We start from the raw sequence: 16209 nt of genomic DNA, 5'->3' as shown, positions 1-16209 counted from the left end.
GTACCAATGTGTCTGCATCAGATGCGCATTTCGACAATAAATGTCTTCTCGGTGATGATTGAGGCAAAACTATTTGAAAATTCATAGCTTATAATAAAACCTTAAGAGCTTTATATAAACCAAAATTGATAAAATTGTAAAGTCAAAGTCGGGCAAGGTATAAGAGCTTTGCATGAGGGAGATATATTCCTTGATTTCAAATAATTTCCAAAATTTAGATAACATATAATCCAATTTTTCGTGCTATTACCGAGAAATTTTATAATGGGATGGTGATACCCTCTAGATCTAACAGTCTACCAGTAGAGTTATCGACCCAAAGGTATTTATAACATTAATGGCACAATTTGGTCTTGATCTGATGCGCATTTCAATAATAAATGTGTTTTTTCAGTGTATGAGAGCAAATGTTGGGATATTTAGAAAATTTTCACCAAAATATTAAATGGGCCTTTTCTGCAGGAGACAGTAAACAAAGTACGGACAAAGTATGGAAAAACGTATATCCCATTATCAATCTTCTTCACTTTAAAGGAAGGGGAAGAGATATAAAGTTTAGTTCACAACGTATGTTTTACGTCTTCAGTAGACAATGCCACAACCTTCTACGAAAGACCAACATGACACTGACTAGCTTTGCTCGAGCCGAAGAAGAATTTAAAATGTATGTACACAAACAATAACATAGTAATCCGATGATCTAGAGTAGTCTTTCAGTCTTAAAAAATACATAGAGATTAATACATGGCCTTTTCCATATCAGCCTGGGCATCATCCCGAGACCCCCATATCAGCCCGAGACGGAGTCGAGGTGCTGATATGGGTCGAGGGATGATACCCAGGCTGATATGGAAAAGGCCATGTATTAATCGCTTTATCATATACTTCCGACAATAGTTTCATGTAAGGCAAATAAACTAATGCAATAACTAAAACAGTCAAACATTTTATAAAGAAAATTAAAATTATGAATCAAATATACTATAGTTGTCCAACATACAGCATTATACTCCTTATATATTTATGGTAACATTTCCTATAGAGGCATTTTGAAACATTGAAAATTTGGAAGAGTTTTACGATCATTACTACTCCATTATTGTTGTACTATAAAATGATTCATAATTGTCAATGGCATTTGCATGTTAGCAAGTATTAAACTATCCCCACAAAAGTTCCCGTAAATTTTGACGTCGTCATAAAAAACATCTGACGTCACAATGGAAAAGTAAACAACCGATACCGGAAACACCGGAAGTAACTTGCACGAGAGGCACTGATATGGGTTTTTTGCACGAGAGGCACTTGATATGGGTTATCAGCCCGGGTGGGAAGATATGGCTTGTGCACTTCCGCCCATTACACATATGCAAAAGCTATCATATTAATGCTGAGTATATGATAAAATGACTTACAGTTCTGTTTTCTGTACAAATCTTTAGTATGATGTTTGCACTGACTGTGTGTATCGCACATGCAAAAGGGTGGTATGAACATGTTTGTAAAATTCTCTGTATGTGGACAGGGAAACCAGTTAATTTTTGTAGCTGAAATAATAATTTATTTGAAAGACAATTATCTATGATATCAGGTGTACATCATCGCAAAAGGACCACCAAGCAGCATTTATATAAAAAAACAATAACCAACTCAATAATATTATTATCTTGCTCATTAAAACATTAATTACATAACATATAAATATACAATATATGGTCAATGTTAGGAAAATATAAACTTGTTTTATGAGGCTGAGAAACTGGGGAAGGGCGAGGTTCTATCAAAATACATTGATAGCTTTAAAAAAAAATGGTAACACAAATGTCGAACTTAGTTTAATTCCTTAATGGAACCCCTGATTGTAAAGAAAGTGATTCATGATGAAATTGACATTAGACAAAATATACCTTTTTTACTATAGTTAGGAAATAAACACAACAAGTTGCAGTAAAAAAGATGTGGCAGTAGTTTTGAGATCTTTCAAACTATCAATTTGACTTGTAATAAATCAACAAAGAGAAAAAAACTATCACTCATTAAGAAGAATACAAATTAAAATTCAGATTGATATTCAAGTCCGCAAAAACACGTCTCGGGTTAGTTAAGATGCTGACACATAACGTTCAATTCGCCATGGCGACAATATATCTTACTCATGCAAACTGCTGGTAAAATTTTTGTGTACATGCATACGCGTAATTTTGTGGTGCAAGTACGTAAATGCCATATTCTGGGGCTTGGGATTTATTACTATTGAGGAACAGGAATAAAATTGGGAAAGAGAGGACTGACGTTTGTCATAAAAGATATTAGTTTGAAGATGGACACCTTATGATCGCACAAAAAAATAGTTAAAACACGGAAGCCATCACGAGTTGGTTGGCCGTTACGGAATAACCGTTTTACAGATGATATCGGGTATGTTCCTTTTATTGGAACTATAATATTCTTCCCAATTCATTAATGTGACCTACCGAATTATACTATTTACCGGATTTGTAATATCATAAGCAACACGACGAGTGCCACATATGGAGCAGGATTTGCTTACCCTTCCGGAGCAGCTAAGATCACCCCCAGTTTTTGGATGGGTTCGTGATGCTTAGATTTAAATAAGTTTTCTATGTTGTGTCTTCTGAACTATTATTTGTATGTTTGTCTTTAATTTTAGCTGCATGGCGTTGTCAGTTTATTTTCGATCTATGTGTTTGGCTGTCCTTCTGGTATCTTTCGTCACTCTTTTATGTTTATATTTCTTAAATAAAATGAATGTACTCGGAGAAAACTTGGGTATAATACGTAAAAGGTAGGTTATAATACACAAAAATGAGAATTTTATGTTCAGAATGAGCACCCAAGAATGTGTTGTGGTTAACTTTAGTTTTCATTAGTACAGTATAGTCATGATATATGTAGCCCCAACATGTTAATGCATTTGCGTACATGCGTCCTAATTTAGGTATACATAAACATAGAAATGGTATTGGAAAAAGTTACCTCCAACAACTTTCTGAGGTATACACAAGTGGTCAATGTCATCTGGAACTGAAAAAAAACCCAGTCAATAATATAACTACTAATATCAAAATTTGTAGTCGTGATACGTTTGGAAATGAGACAAGCAGGTAGTTTATCGATTTAAGATTTTATTTTAATTGTTTTTTTAGCATTATCATTGCAATACCCACATTAAAGAGAAGATCTAAAATATGTTGTTTAATAATTGTCTGTTTGGCGTATAAACACCATACTGAACCTTATTTTATATGTGATACATTTTGCATCGAGGACTTTCATGGAATATTTAATAATTTTGTACACGCAGAACATAATATAGAGTCATTTTTCAATGTTTGGGGTTTATGTTCAAAATGATCTTGTAATATTTATCATTTGTTATCAACTATATTAATTTCATCAAGAGAAATTGAATTATTTGTCAGAATCCTAAGGTGCATATATAAGTAACTGCATTGCTTTAGTTTGGGAGAAATATTTTTTTTTTACACAAATACATAGAACTGTTTATGATAATCGGTATTTAGTTACGACAAATAAGAAGTAACATGTGAGAGAAAATATTTAATAGTAAAATTAAAAACAATTATTACGGAACCTGTTAAAGATGACTTACGGGCTTTGTCGCAGGCTGTTCGGTAACCTATAGCTGTTCATTTCTGTGTCATTTGGTCTCTTGTGAAGAGTTTTCTCATTGGCAATCATACTACATCTCCATTTAAATCAATAAATGGCTGTATTGTAAACAATCTATTTATGATAAACAAAATAAGAATTTATTAAATAAGAATATATTTATAATTACTTTACAGCAAACTGGAAAATAATAATTGTAGGAGACTATACGTACGGCTTTTCAGAAATTCAGGTCTTGTACGATGCGTGCAGTAATTATCTGAAATAGAAAAAACCCAATATTATCAAAAACTAACATGCAATTTTGCAAATATCATGTCATGTTCTCTAATGCATATCAATTTGAATGTCATCCTTGATATGCCTGAATTATTTGCAACTGGCAGTTAATCATAAAATTGTTTGTTTAAATTTAAAAAACATTTAAATTTTAAGGTGCAAGTTGCGTACATAAAACTAATTTTTAACTTATCTCAATCGGGGAAGTCTTGAATAAAAAACGATACAAACTTATAAAGGATTATTACTTCTCATCAGTTTCAATAATATTTGTAATATATCTTTGGACAAAGATTATGAATATCATATTTTTTTCTTCTTTCTTGAATACATCTTCTTTATTGGTCAGCAATGAATGTAACCAAATGAATAGAGTAGTTATCCTTTTTTTTTAATATAAGTATAATAAAAATATAATCTGTATATAGTAGAAAATTTGATCACAACTTATAATCGTCATTTGAATAACTTCATGTGTAGCTCTTAAATGTATATGACTAAATAATGCTAGAAAATATAAATTATTAAAAGCAGCAATATTCTAAAGTCGTACTTTTCCAAATCCGTTTTTACTTAGCAGAGTGTTTATTTCATATGTTTATGTATATTAATCTGCAAGCTGAAATTGAAAAAAAAGATGTGATATTCTGGTATGTATATTCCAAAAGACAGTGGTATTATTGTAGCTTTCGAGCGTATTATCAGATAGTACCTCAGCTTCCAGTACGACGATCTGAACAGCCACACACTTCTTTCCGTACACATATACTTCGATCTAACATTTATAACCAGAGTATTTTTGATATACAGTGTCAATTATTTGTAGTTCTGTTTCACCGTCTTTAAAACCAATATTTTTCGTCAACAAAATTCAGCACTTATTCGATGTGACTTGTAACATTGTCATTTAAACAATGATTAAACTGAAAACATCCTTTTATAGATACCGTGCATCTTTTAAAGCGCTTTCCTGTAGTAATTTTCAATGAGAGTTCTCAAAAATATAATTACGTAGAAAGGTTAGGAACCAAATGACCAACATGATCCTGTAATTCAGTGTTTGTCGTTTGTTACATATTTGTCTTTCGTTCATTATTTTGGAAATGAATTAAAACGTTAGTTTTTTCGTTTGAATTGTGTAACATTTGTCCTTTTGGAACCTTTTATAGCTGACTATGCGGTATGAGCTTTGCTCATTGTTGAAGGCCATACGGTGACCTATAGTTGTTAGTTTCTGTGTCATCTTGAGAAGAGTTGTCTCATTGGCAATCAAACCACATCTTTTTAATATCAGGAATATATTTAAAATAGACAAATTCGGATTAGGTTAACTTTGGAAGGGTTGAGTCCTCAAAACCCAATTTAACCTTATCGCACGCTGACGTGTTGTCTAAAGGCATTGGTGTAAGTTCTCGTTTTTGTTTCATCCTAATGTTTATGTTTATTAAGGAATATTTGATTTGAACAGGAGCAATTTCTAATTTGACATATATAACCGACAATTTCTAGTATCGAGAATTACCATTGACCTGTTATTCTATGAACTTACCCTTTCTCTTAGTACAGAAATTCAAATTTCAGCACACTTCTGTGTTGACTTGAGTAATCATTGATATATTCATAATAATAAATTAACTATTAACAAAACTTTAAATTTTGGAAAAACCTCAGGAATAGATTACCTTAGCTGTATTCGGCAAAACTTTTAGGATTTTTTTTGTCTTCAATGCTCTTCAACTTCGTACTTTGTTTGGCCTAAAAACAATTTTTTGATTCGAGCGTCTGATGAATCTTTTGTAGACGAGACGAGCGTCTGGCGTGGGTATTAAATTTAAGTCCTGGTATCTATACATGATAAGTTTATCTTACCTTTATGTTTAGTTGTTTTATTTGAACTCTGAGCTGAGGTCACACCAATGTTTGAATCTTGAGAACAGTTATTTAAATCCTTAAAATGCATTGTTATTGCCACTATTAATGCTATCGCAACAGTTATCATCAAAACAGCACCAGACGTCAGCAACTGAAAAACAAAGTTTTCCCTCAATGATTGAATTATAACACGTTAGAAATTCATAGAAATCTGGCGTTAGGCTAGTCAGATATCTCTAATAAAGGGCAAATATGTTAATTGTTTCTTCTCATTATAAAATTGAGAATACACATAGATAATGTGTCAAAGAGACAACAACCCTTCTAACGGACAAAATTACAGCCGGTCCCTAAACAAAATATGTACTATGCGGCGGTGTTAAAATTATTTTGTGATATCTGAAAACTTCCCTATACCTACAGTTAATGTAGAATAAACAAACACACACCAATACACACAGTAAAATTAGTTCAAAAGAATTCCGAGATCGATGTCAGGATAGGTTATAAAAGAGTCTAAACAAAATGACAACGATATATAAATTAACAAAGGACTACCAGCAGTTACTGACATACCAGCTCCAGACCCCATTTAACTGCTTATCAAAATTAACACTCTACATTCATGGGAAAGAATAATATTCATTCATACCTGGCTTTCTCTTCTCCTCCAACATTTTTTTCTATTTTCTTTTTTAATCCAAAATAAAGCTCAAATGTACTATGCTATAAGATGCCTATTATTCTGTGGAAAATTCATTGATATCAATAATTGAGATAATAAAAGCGTGAATAAAAATCAGATGAGGCAGCGGCTCCAACAACAATAATTAATGGTATACTAAAAGTCAAGCTAATTCCACAACATTTTGTAAACAACATGTGTGTTTACTATATGCAAAAGAGAGACGAACGATACCAAAGGGACATTAAAACTCCATAGTCGAATATACACTCACAACGCAATGGCTAAAATAGAAAGAGACAGACAAACAAACAACAGTCCACAAAACACACAATTTAATAACATTAGACTGAACAACACGAACCACACCAAAAAGCTCTTAAACGCCCCTAGGATATTGCAAAAGCAACATTTAGTGAGACAGGAACATGAACATTTGGCAGGATTAAACTAATGACTTTTGTATAAAAACCCTCCCATTTTAATATTTATTACTGGACTAACAAAAGTTACAAACAGAACTAACATTTAGATCAGTATAGGAAATCAATTGTCACTAAAACAACGGAAAAATAAATAAACACAAACAAACAAATATACCATTATTATAAACAATATCGTACCAAAGACTACTTACACCTTTTGAATGAAAGCTCAAAATATTTAACCTGTTTTGCTGAAATCATGCGGACAGTTTGATATCGGTGACGACTGTACTCTATACTTAAAGTTTGGTTATACCTGTAGAATATCCTTATCATTAAAAACATCAGTCTTCTTATTAACAAATAGTTAAAAGTAAAATGACTAAATTCAAGGGAAATTCAAAACTTATCAAATTGCAAAAACAAAAGCTCAAACACACGAACGGAAAACAACTGTTATTTTCATGACTTGTTACATACAATTCATTATAAAGAAAATTGTAAATTAAACCTGGTTTTGTAGCTACCTAAATTTCACACTTGTATGAAAGTCGCATGGAATTTCATTATATTGACAACAATATACAAACAAAACAAATATTCATCAAAGGTAAACATGTGAAAATGGGGTACAACAGTCAGCAGTGTGTTACAATCTTAAAACAAAACAACTATGCCAGCAAAGAAACGTACCTAAACATGTATTGCTATCTTGTCAAGTTGGTATTTTCCCGTACGATTCTACATCCTACCGATAGTCCGATACGCACAACGCTATGCTTTTTCAGACTTTTAATGCGCCTAAACTATTAATCCGCTGGATGTGTAATGAATGTTGTTATTTTTTTTTTAAATTATCTTATACAAATCTTTCTTTCAGTAACTGTGAGATTGGTACTATATGTAATTTGTCCTTTTGCCAGGTCTGTGTGCTTCGTGATGATATGATGAGTCGTGCCGTTTTCTTTGATTATAGCAGATATGTGTGGTGCTGTTGAACCAGTATGGGGTATGGGGAGGCTCAGTCTCTTCAAAATATTTTACAAAGCCACAGTTTTGACAGGTTGGAACCATTCTATTCTAATATCTGTTAGGAACTAGTAGAACCATTCTTCTTCAATATTTATTTTACTTCCAAAATAGTTTCCGACTGAAGTTGTTCTACCAAAGTATAATTGCCAACAGGTTTAACCACAGGAAAATTATGAACAGTGATGTCTAAGACAGATTTAAACAGTTCCTTCCTAGAACAGATTACAACAACTCTACCCTACAACAGGTTTGGACGGTTCAACGTTAGAACATATTCTGACAGTTCTATCTATAAATAGTGTTTAGCAGTTCAACCTTGGAACAGATTCTGACAGTCTTAACCGTTTCAAGTAGGCAAGTATCATTGACCATTCTAGGTATATGTCGCGCTATGCATTATACTTAAAAAAAAATATATATAAGAAAAATAAATTTGTGAAATGTAATATAATCATACCTTTTCTTTTCCGCAACACTTAACAGTCTTGAAACGTGTAGTTGTTGAATTGTTTAAAAGTTTATGTACAGTATCGGCTCCTTCTGTTGATATATCCAAACCAATATCTTCTGTCGCCATTTTATATTAACCTGAAGAAAAAAAAACTACAATTTTAACACTCATTGGCTTTAAAAGTATTTGAAGGTAGTAGATTAGTTTCTAGGAAGTGTTTTCAATTCCCAGGTACATTATATTGTTAAGTGATTAATCTGCACACGAAATTAAACACCTCATTTGATTTGAAAGGAGTCGTTCGAATATTGTGTTACATATTTTATATTTTTTTATTTTAGTGTGTTTGTCGAAAGCATTCAATTGTGATTTGTCAATGATTTAAAGATGATACGTTTTTTATTTTAGCATTTATAATACCCTGTATCATCCACATGAAAGGGCGTAACTCCTAATATCATTCTGACACACTCAACGGATCTTAACCCGATCTGAAAGTTTTGAACGTTACTTTTTATGATTGGTCTAAATTTGTCCAAAACAGTCTTAACAGACTTGATTTAACGCTAGAGCCTATTGAAAGGCGTAAGAGAATGCCGACTAATAGCAAGTCAAGATCGTTTAACTTAAACCTACCCGTTGTTATCGCAAACTAAAATATCTCATATATACAGGATACATGTTCCTTTATTACAAGAATTTTTGTACGTCAAGGTGCATGATAGCACGATGATATTCCTTTCCAGAATCGTAACAACGCTTCAATATGCTCGTCCACAATATGCTCTTCCACAATTTACGCCTGTTTTGCTCCAGCGACCGGTATTACAATTAAACACAGTTTTAAAAGTTCATTGATCTGTTAATTCATTTACAATTTTGAGCAAGACTTAACTGTTTATTATTAAAATTCAACAAATGTCAACATTATCTTCATCAATTTTATTATTTGAAAAAACATTGTTTTTCATTTCAAGCAATTTCATATATTAATATACAGCTAGTGAATATTTGTTGTTTACCGAAAATATAAGATTTAAATTATATAATTTCTGTGAAGTTACTTCCGTGACATATTTAATTTACGAGTACAATATAGTAAAACAGAAAAACAGAAAAACAGAAACGGTAAATATACAGGAATACCTAAAGTTTCGTAAGCAATTGCAAGGGACCACACGTTACTTACATTCCACGAGTTTTCATAGCACTTAGCAATTTTTGAAACGAATATGTGAGATAAAGATCTACTGCATTTTAGCAAATTCAAATTATGTTATACATCTTACTATTTTATTTTCAACAGAATCACATTTCTTAAACCGTGCATCAATATTTTAATGTTTTTATTTAAATTTCTTAAATGTCACGTGTATTGTTCATTCATTTGTTAAAAATTGTGAAGCATGCGACTTTACTAAGAATACACGCATTTAACTAAATTCGATAAAATTTGAAGAAGAAGAAAACGATACATAAGTCAAGGTTGTTTTGCTTGAGTGATTTACCTGCACAAAGCTCGGGTCTCAACGATGTTTGAAACGAATTGATGCCTGTTTGAAATAGTTTAACGGGGGCGTGTCCTATTAGTTTGACGTACATTACCACCAACTTGATGTCAATTGATTTACCGCAAAGAAATCTATTTGACTGGCGTTAAAATGAATTGAAATGAATTGAAATGAATTAAAAATAATTTTTAATTTTTGTCAATCTTTATCAAATGACAATTAATCTCATTTAAATAGCGTGAACACGTTTTTGTCCGTTCAAGCTAAATTCGGGTTACTAGTGTAATGTATGTTAATTAAATAACATTAAATGATTTGGTGTCTTGACGAACAAATTTTCCGCGCATCAAGACAACATATATTAATCATGAGTACAAAATAAACTGTCAATGTCACGGCTAAAACAACCAATATACAAACAAAAGTACACAAAACATAACATTGTAAAACCAGACTGAATAACATGATCCTCACCAAAAACTGGAAGTGATCTCAGGTTCTCCGAACGAATTAGCGGACTTATGCTCCACACGTGGCAGCCGTTGTGTTATTTGTGTTTGTATAACCTCTATAATAAGTCAAAATCGATAGGTCACATTCGGGAAAATGGTCGGGATAACGATAGATTAATCAACAATATTATACCATATAAAAATCGAAGCTTCTGCTATTAAGTAATCAAGCCATGGACTCATATATTAGTTGCTGCTCTTCAAAGGAAGTTTTATGCAGCAACGTCGTAACAAAAGTTTATTTATAGTTATGACCACATCAATGATAATTCATGTCAACACAGAAGTACTGACTACTTGGCTTGTGATACCCTAAGGGAATAAAACTCCATCATCAGTGGCATCGACCAAGTTATTGTAAACAAACTCATCATAGATACCAGGATTCAAATTTTGTATTTGCGAGACGCGCGTTTTGTCTACAAAAGACTCGTCAGTGGCGATCGAATAAAAAAGTTGAAAAGGCCAAATAAAATGCGAAGTTGAAGAAAAGTGAGGATCAAAGATGCATAAAAGTTTTGCTAAGTACAGCTAAGGTAATATGTTTATGAGGTGGAAAAGCGTAGTATTTCAAAAATGTAAAGTTTTGTCAACTGTAAAACAAACATAGACATTATATAGAAATGTACAGGCTTAGTTCATATGAAAATGTTTTCTTAGCGAAACACCGACACTGACCACTGTTAGTCACGGATCGTATTCCATTTTGATCTCTTTTATCAAAATGAAAGTTTTTAGCAGTGATTAGTGAATTACCGTTTAAATTTACCTCGGAGTTTGTTTTTTTTTTTTTTTTTTAAATTTTACTTTTAAGTTAACAACACGGGTCAATCTTAGTAGTTGGAGCAACATTAGTAATTTTTCAACCATAGATAAAACCTCTGTGCTTTTTTATATAGGCATTTTTGTCGAGTGGTTTATGACACTGGAAAAGTGCAGGCGATGTTGTAGACATATCATACTACCAAAGGTTCAAATATCACTGAGAGAAGAACTCAAATGTGTACTGCAGGTGCTGCATTTTGAGCTTAATTTAAGACAATAAGACAAGGTATATATATAAATATATATGAAAACGTATCTCGTCGAAAAGTATCATCACTAAGAACTTACCAAACTTTATGAATATTGTTCATCCAGAATTATTTTATAAACTCCGTCAAATGTCTATTGAAGACACGTAAACTTTGGGAAGTTTAAACATGTTCAAATAACAGTTAAATGAATCTTTATATCCATAATAATATGCATTATATATTATAAAAACACGGATCATGTTTCATTTGAACTACCGATTCTACAATGTATTGACAGCGTTTAATAATAATGGCATCTATACTAATATTTCTAAGTATCAATGGATTATTATAAAGTAAGAAATATATCTTTTCAACTGACAGTAGAGATATTAGTTATGCTCGTAATGACTAAAAATACGTTTAAATTAATGATCTTAACACATGCACATTTCGCGGAATAATACATTTTATGAAATGTCGTGTCATTTACAAACGAAAGCTGGGGATTATTATCTTATGCGGTTTTTATGTATTTATCATGTTTACAACAGATAAACAATATTTGTTCTCGGAATTCAAAACGTTCGAGAAAATGTATGTAATCTTTTCTATGATCGTTAAAAATAAATCTTCTTAAGGATAAACGTTGATGAAAAGACAAATGTATATATGCATGCATAATCGAAGTGGAAATTAAATGTTTATAGGAAGAAAAGGATGACAACTACCATGCATCAAAGGTTGGGTCGGAAAGCGGGGAGCAATCTATACGTCTTCTAGATTCGCCATTTATCTTATAAAGTGTATACCGAATTAAAATATTGTAAGAAATAAGAAAACAGAGATACCCGCGAAATCGGATTATGTGAGTTTGATTATGTTTATTATAAACATTTTCTTTAATATTTTTAAACAAGAGACACTAAGTGATTCGAATTCATAGCGTTTTGAACTATTTGTATAAAGTTGCATATGTCAAAAGTTAGAAGGTTTGACTGTAACATATACAAATATGGAACACAATATAACGATTTTTTTCCCTATTTGCCATATGTCCATTGCCCTTGCCCTTGACCTCATTTCTATATTATTTTTCCTTCGGCCACAGACCTTCATCATAAATTGAATAACGACCATTTAAGCATTTGCGACATGTCAGTGCGTACACTTAAATATAAATAATATTTCTTATTTTTTTTCATTGAAAAAAAACCGCCAGTGAAGTTGTTTGCTATGTCCGATCCGGTTCGAGAAATTTGAAATTTTCAGTTGTTACCCTTTTTTTTTAAATTCAAGAACGGTGTAATTTTGTTTGGAATTTTTGATTGTTTTTAGCTCACTTGACCCAACACAACAGGAAAAGTTTTTTTTTCATCACTTGGCACCGTCGTTCATTATCTTTCAATACAGTTTTTTACATAAATGTTCACATCTAAAATTACTAGGCTGCATTTAACAAGTTTTATTTAAAATCATATGTCTTTTCTAATTATAATTGTTTTAAAAAGTTTACTGTGACCCCGCTTGTCAACCAAAAAATAAACAAAGGGGGCATGCAAGTGCATGCTGTCAATTAATTAAAAACAGCTGTAGACATAGACAATTCGAAAGGGCCAGATTATTATCTTCAAAATGTCGAGCTCTACCATTTGTCCATTTACTATAAAGTTCTCACATTAATTCTTGAATGAGTTATTGCATTTCCCTTAAATGCCGAATTTGAAGTTCTTTTTATCAATTTCTATCTATTATTTTCAAACATATATATAAAAGTCATATAGCAAAATTAGAAGATATACAAATAAATCGACTTGGCCACTTGGCCGATATCTTAATAAAACTTATTGACCTTTAATTTAGAGTTGTTTTTTTCATTTCATTGCGTTTTTACACGCCGTCACAATTTTGACAGGACGTATCATTGTATACATCCGTCCGTCCGTCTGTCCTCCCTTCCATCCGTCCTTTCCTCCATCTATCAGTCATTCTGTCCGTCCGTCCGTCTATCTATCCGTCTATCCTTCTGTCCAGCGTAAACATGTCGCACCGCAACTTGAGAACAGCTTATCTAGTTTTCATGAAACTTAACAAAGTTATTTCTTGAAATGGTCAAACGATCTGTAAACTTTTTAGGGAAAATCAAATTTAATCTTTTTGAGTTACAGAACTTTGTAAGTAAAACAGGTGTGCGTTTTTTTTAACATGTCGCGCCATATCTCAAAACGATTTATCATTATTGCATCAAACTTTACACACTTCTTAGTAATATAAATCTTCTGCATACTTTTTGGTGATGTTTTAAATTTTGTTTATTAAGCGTTGTTTAGGTTTTTTTTGCAAAAAAAAAGGGGGGGGGTCACATATTGCGATGTATCTCAAAACCTATATAAAAAGATATCATAATGTTAATGTTAAAAAAGTAATTAGATATCAGTGTTTGCTATTGAGTATTTAACTGCCATTTAAAATTAGTTTGGAGATCAGTAAAATAACGGATACGCCTTTCATTAGGAAAATGTGAAGTACTATAATTACCTATGTAAATAAATGTAAACACGCCAAGTTTACTTTATAATAAATATATATTTAAATTCTTTCGAAAGACAATGTTCAGATCCGTGTTAACGTTGCTTTTCATAAATTGTTGGTTTAAAAAAAAATAAAAAACCGATTGATATATAGAGACGAAATCGGGTGATTGGTTGTAAACAACAATGACGAAACCGGTGTATTTTAATTTGACATGACCCATTTCTTTTGTTCTATACACAGAAATACAAGTATTGAGATGCTCATAATGACTAGTTTTGCAATCTCCGTGTCAGTATCTATCTTCCCGTAACTTTCATTCCGTACAATGTGAACAATTTAACGAGAAAATAAACAATTTCGAGGCAAGGTTCACTCAATTTGTCATGCATTTTTATTTATTTCTTCGTTAATATAGAACGGTTGTAAAAAATATTGCATATCACAATAGAAAATAGTTGTATATGTATATATATTCTTCGATATCATAATAAAAATAAGAAAATAAGGAGAAACCTAGCTTTCTTCTGTCTATTAATGTTCCGTCATTGTGCCGGATGTTAGATACCATCGAGTCCGAACAAATTTTGCCGGTATGGTTTCGAGACAGTGTTTTCGCAACATATAAATAATCTAAGTCCTCGGAATTTATCGTTTTCTACTTTTCAAAAGTTTAGAATTCCGTCAACTGCGGGTTATCTCCAATATCTATTGCATGAATTTTATAAATAATATGAGTGACTTTTTCGGATTGCAAATTCTTGCAGTTTTAATTAATCTTTGTGATCTTGAACGATTGGGATTTTGAACAATTGGGTTTTTGAACGATTAATATTTCATTTAAGAATAGTTTTGAAGGTAAACATTTGTATCTAACTGTTTCGGATTTTCATTGAAGGCATCGTTTTCGTAAGTATTCTATGTTTAAGTTATAGATACTGTTTATGATTTTATATTTGTTTTATTTTGAAAATCTCCATTCTTTCCTTTCTTTCAAAAAGTCAAGTTAATTATACCATTCCAAAGATGAATTTCTTTAAAAAGATGTCAGACAAAACAACATAAAAATATCACAACAATGTTTTATCTTTAACCAAGTAACCCCTGTTCAAATAAATGAAATAGAAATACTGTTTTTCCTAACTTATTTCTAAATCAATTTTAAAAAATAGTTTGAGTCCAAAGTATGTATTATCCCATAGTAATGTGTACTTTGGGTCATTGGTTTATATCATGATGAGTATGATTTTTTTTCTCCTTTTCAGCATATCAAATAAATCATACAAGATACAAACAAAACTTTTGACTTGTAAAAGTTTAATATATTCCCTTTAGGATTTGTTTTCATTTTTTTGATAAAAACACACTTGCAAAAAGGAAGTTAAACAAAATAAAATAGACGTGAAAAATATTCATATTTGACTTTAAAGTATAATCAAATCAGTTGCAATTGCCTTGTTTACCCTTTCCTGAGCAAAAAAAAAAACATTTGCCTAAAGTTAACTATGTATACAATCAGACCACTTCAAACGTATGCATGGGGAAGCCATTTTATTGACATATTTATTATAAGATAGAAGAAATATGAAGTTTAACCACAATTCCTTCCTTCTAAGTCGTTGCATACTTACAAAAATAAAATTGTCAAATAGTTATAAAAGAAGTGGTACTTACATTCGAATAAAATTAAAACTGTTGGCATTTAGGGTCAATAGAAGCTAGAAGGCGACGCTTTCTGGGTTAAAATGACACGAACTAATTCGTTGGTTTTCGTCCCTTTGTACACGAATAAACATTAAAAATCCTCGGCGATACATTGGACAGCCCAATAATAGTATAACATTAGCATATAAACTTTTCTAAAACGTATGCATACACAGTCTTGGCTATAATGTGGTCGTTGTTCGGTTATACTGTCATTTATTTTTACCTTATGTCCCTATGAAATGACATTCTGACATGACAGTCAACAGTTACTCGCATACAGTGAATCAGCTTTTTACCATCTTAATAATTATTCCATGTTATGATTTTTTTTAACTGAAAACAAATAATTGCTGTTGAGTTTTGAAAGTTTTTTTCACCCATTATATTCCCATACAAACACATATTCACGTACAGAATGGGGATTGCGTGGTGGTTTCCCTGTTTTTTTTTTGTACAAGACGCAAACGTCTCGTCAGGATCCCTTTAGACAATGTGATTATAGTAGTTCAAAATACAGGAACCTTCTAAAAGCA

General features: G+C 31.6%; 2 protein-coding genes across 4 annotated transcripts in view; both read right to left on the bottom strand.

Annotated features, from left to right (window-relative positions):
* Positions 1–16209, bottom strand: part of LOC139488104 (uncharacterized) — a 185271-nt gene that overhangs the window by 54472 nt on the left and 114590 nt on the right. The window lies entirely within an intron of this gene.
* The window catches only part of LOC139488103 (uncharacterized), a 37068-nt gene that overhangs the window by 14284 nt on the left and 6575 nt on the right, over positions 1–16209 (bottom strand). The window contains exons 1-6 of one of the 3 annotated variants that reach the window (XM_071273492.1): positions 11535–11830; positions 8405–8535; positions 5803–5956; positions 3869–3913; positions 2998–3045; positions 1416–1547 (exon numbers count right to left, since the gene is read on the bottom strand). In XM_071273492.1, the coding sequence (XP_071129593.1) occupies positions 1416–1547; positions 2998–3045; positions 3869–3913; positions 5803–5956; positions 8405–8524 (499 nt within the window). In that variant the 5' untranslated portion in view covers positions 8525–8535; positions 11535–11830. Of the gene's footprint in view, positions 1–1415; positions 1548–2997; positions 3046–3868; positions 3914–5802; positions 5957–8404; positions 8536–10383; positions 10514–11534; positions 11831–16209 lie in introns of those variants that run through there. The other 2 variants (XM_071273491.1, XM_071273490.1) reach the window with 2 other exon arrangements.

Source organism: Mytilus edulis, chromosome 9 (assembly GCF_963676685.1).
Source record: "Mytilus edulis chromosome 9, xbMytEdul2.2, whole genome shotgun sequence".
Taxonomy (NCBI): Eukaryota; Metazoa; Mollusca; class Bivalvia; order Mytilida; family Mytilidae; genus Mytilus; species Mytilus edulis.
Note: the sequence above shows the minus strand (reverse complement) of the source record. Positions and strands in the feature narration are given on the sequence as shown.